This window comes from Triticum dicoccoides, chromosome 7B (assembly GCF_002162155.2).
Source record: "Triticum dicoccoides isolate Atlit2015 ecotype Zavitan chromosome 7B, WEW_v2.0, whole genome shotgun sequence".
Lineage (NCBI taxonomy): Eukaryota > Viridiplantae > Streptophyta > Magnoliopsida > Poales > Poaceae > Triticum > Triticum dicoccoides.
Genome location: NC_041393.1, coordinates 568,694,973 through 568,696,017, shown reverse-complemented (window position 1 = coordinate 568,696,017; position 1,045 = coordinate 568,694,973). Strand labels below are relative to the sequence as shown.

Below are 1,045 nucleotides of genomic sequence, written 5' to 3'. Positions count from 1 at the left end.
TGCTGGTCCCCCTGTCTCCGCCACTGTGCCTGATTAACTCTGCTTGCATGCATGCAGAACTTGTTCGTGGCGGGCACCGAGACGACATCGACCATAGTGGAGTGGGCGGTGGCGGAGCTGATCCGGCACCCGGACATGCTGAAGCGGGCGCAGGAGGAGATGGACGCCGTCGTGGGCCGGGACAGGCTCGTCTCGGAGTCCGACCTGCCGCGTCTCACGTTCCTCAACGCTGTCATCAAGGAGACGTTCCGGCTGCACCCGTCGACGCCGCTCTCGCTGCCGCGGATGGCCTCCGAGGAGTGCGAGGTCGCCGGCTACCGCATCCCCAAGGGCACGGAGCTGCTGGTCAACGTGTGGGGCATCGCCCGCGACCCGGCCCTGTGGCCCGACCCGCTGGAGTTCCGGCCCGCCCGGTTCCTCCCGGGAGGGACCCACGCCGACGTCGACGTCAAGGGAGGCGACTTCGGGCTGATCCCGTTCGGGGCCGGCCGGAGGATATGCGCGGGCCTCAGCTGGGGCCTGCGGGTGGTCACCGTGACGGCGGCGACGCTGGTGCACTCGTTCGACTGGGAGCTGCCGGCGGGCCAGACGCCCGACAAGCTCAACATGGAGGAGGCATTCTCTCTGCTGCTGCAGCGGGCCGTGCCGCTGATGGTCCACCCCGTGCCGAGGCTGCTCCCCTCGGCATACCAAATTGCATAAACAAAAACAGAGGGAAGTGCGCCACTGATTGTCGTGATGATCTATGGAGGACAAGCTCGAGTTGCGCTATGTATTGTTGTCGATGGGGGTCCCTCACCGTTGACCGTTCCCTTCAACTAAAATAGTTACACATGTGTACTGTTTTTAGATAACATGGAAAATAACATTTTATGTACCAAGCAATATTGCTTTGCTGTCACAAATTAAAGATCATTTCACGTAAAAGAGAAGAGGGCAATGCAATAGGCTAAAAAAAAGGTACACCATGTATATTGTTGTGCTACTATGTTATCGAAAATGCTAAACCTACGTAAACTCTTACGTAACCTCACGAACAACCGGT

General features: G+C 58.9%; 1 protein-coding gene across 1 annotated transcript in view; it reads left to right on the top strand.

Moving 5' to 3' along the window:
- The window catches only part of LOC119338089 (flavonoid 3'-monooxygenase CYP75B4-like), a 2,337-nt gene extending 1,405 nt beyond the window's left edge, over positions 1–932 (top strand). Inside the window, exon 2 of the mRNA XM_037610382.1 lies at positions 58–932. Coding sequence (XP_037466279.1) covers positions 58–702 — 645 coding nt within the window. The 3' untranslated portion in view covers positions 703–932. The remainder of the gene's footprint in view (positions 1–57) is intronic.
- Positions 933–1,045: the final 113 nt, after the last annotated feature.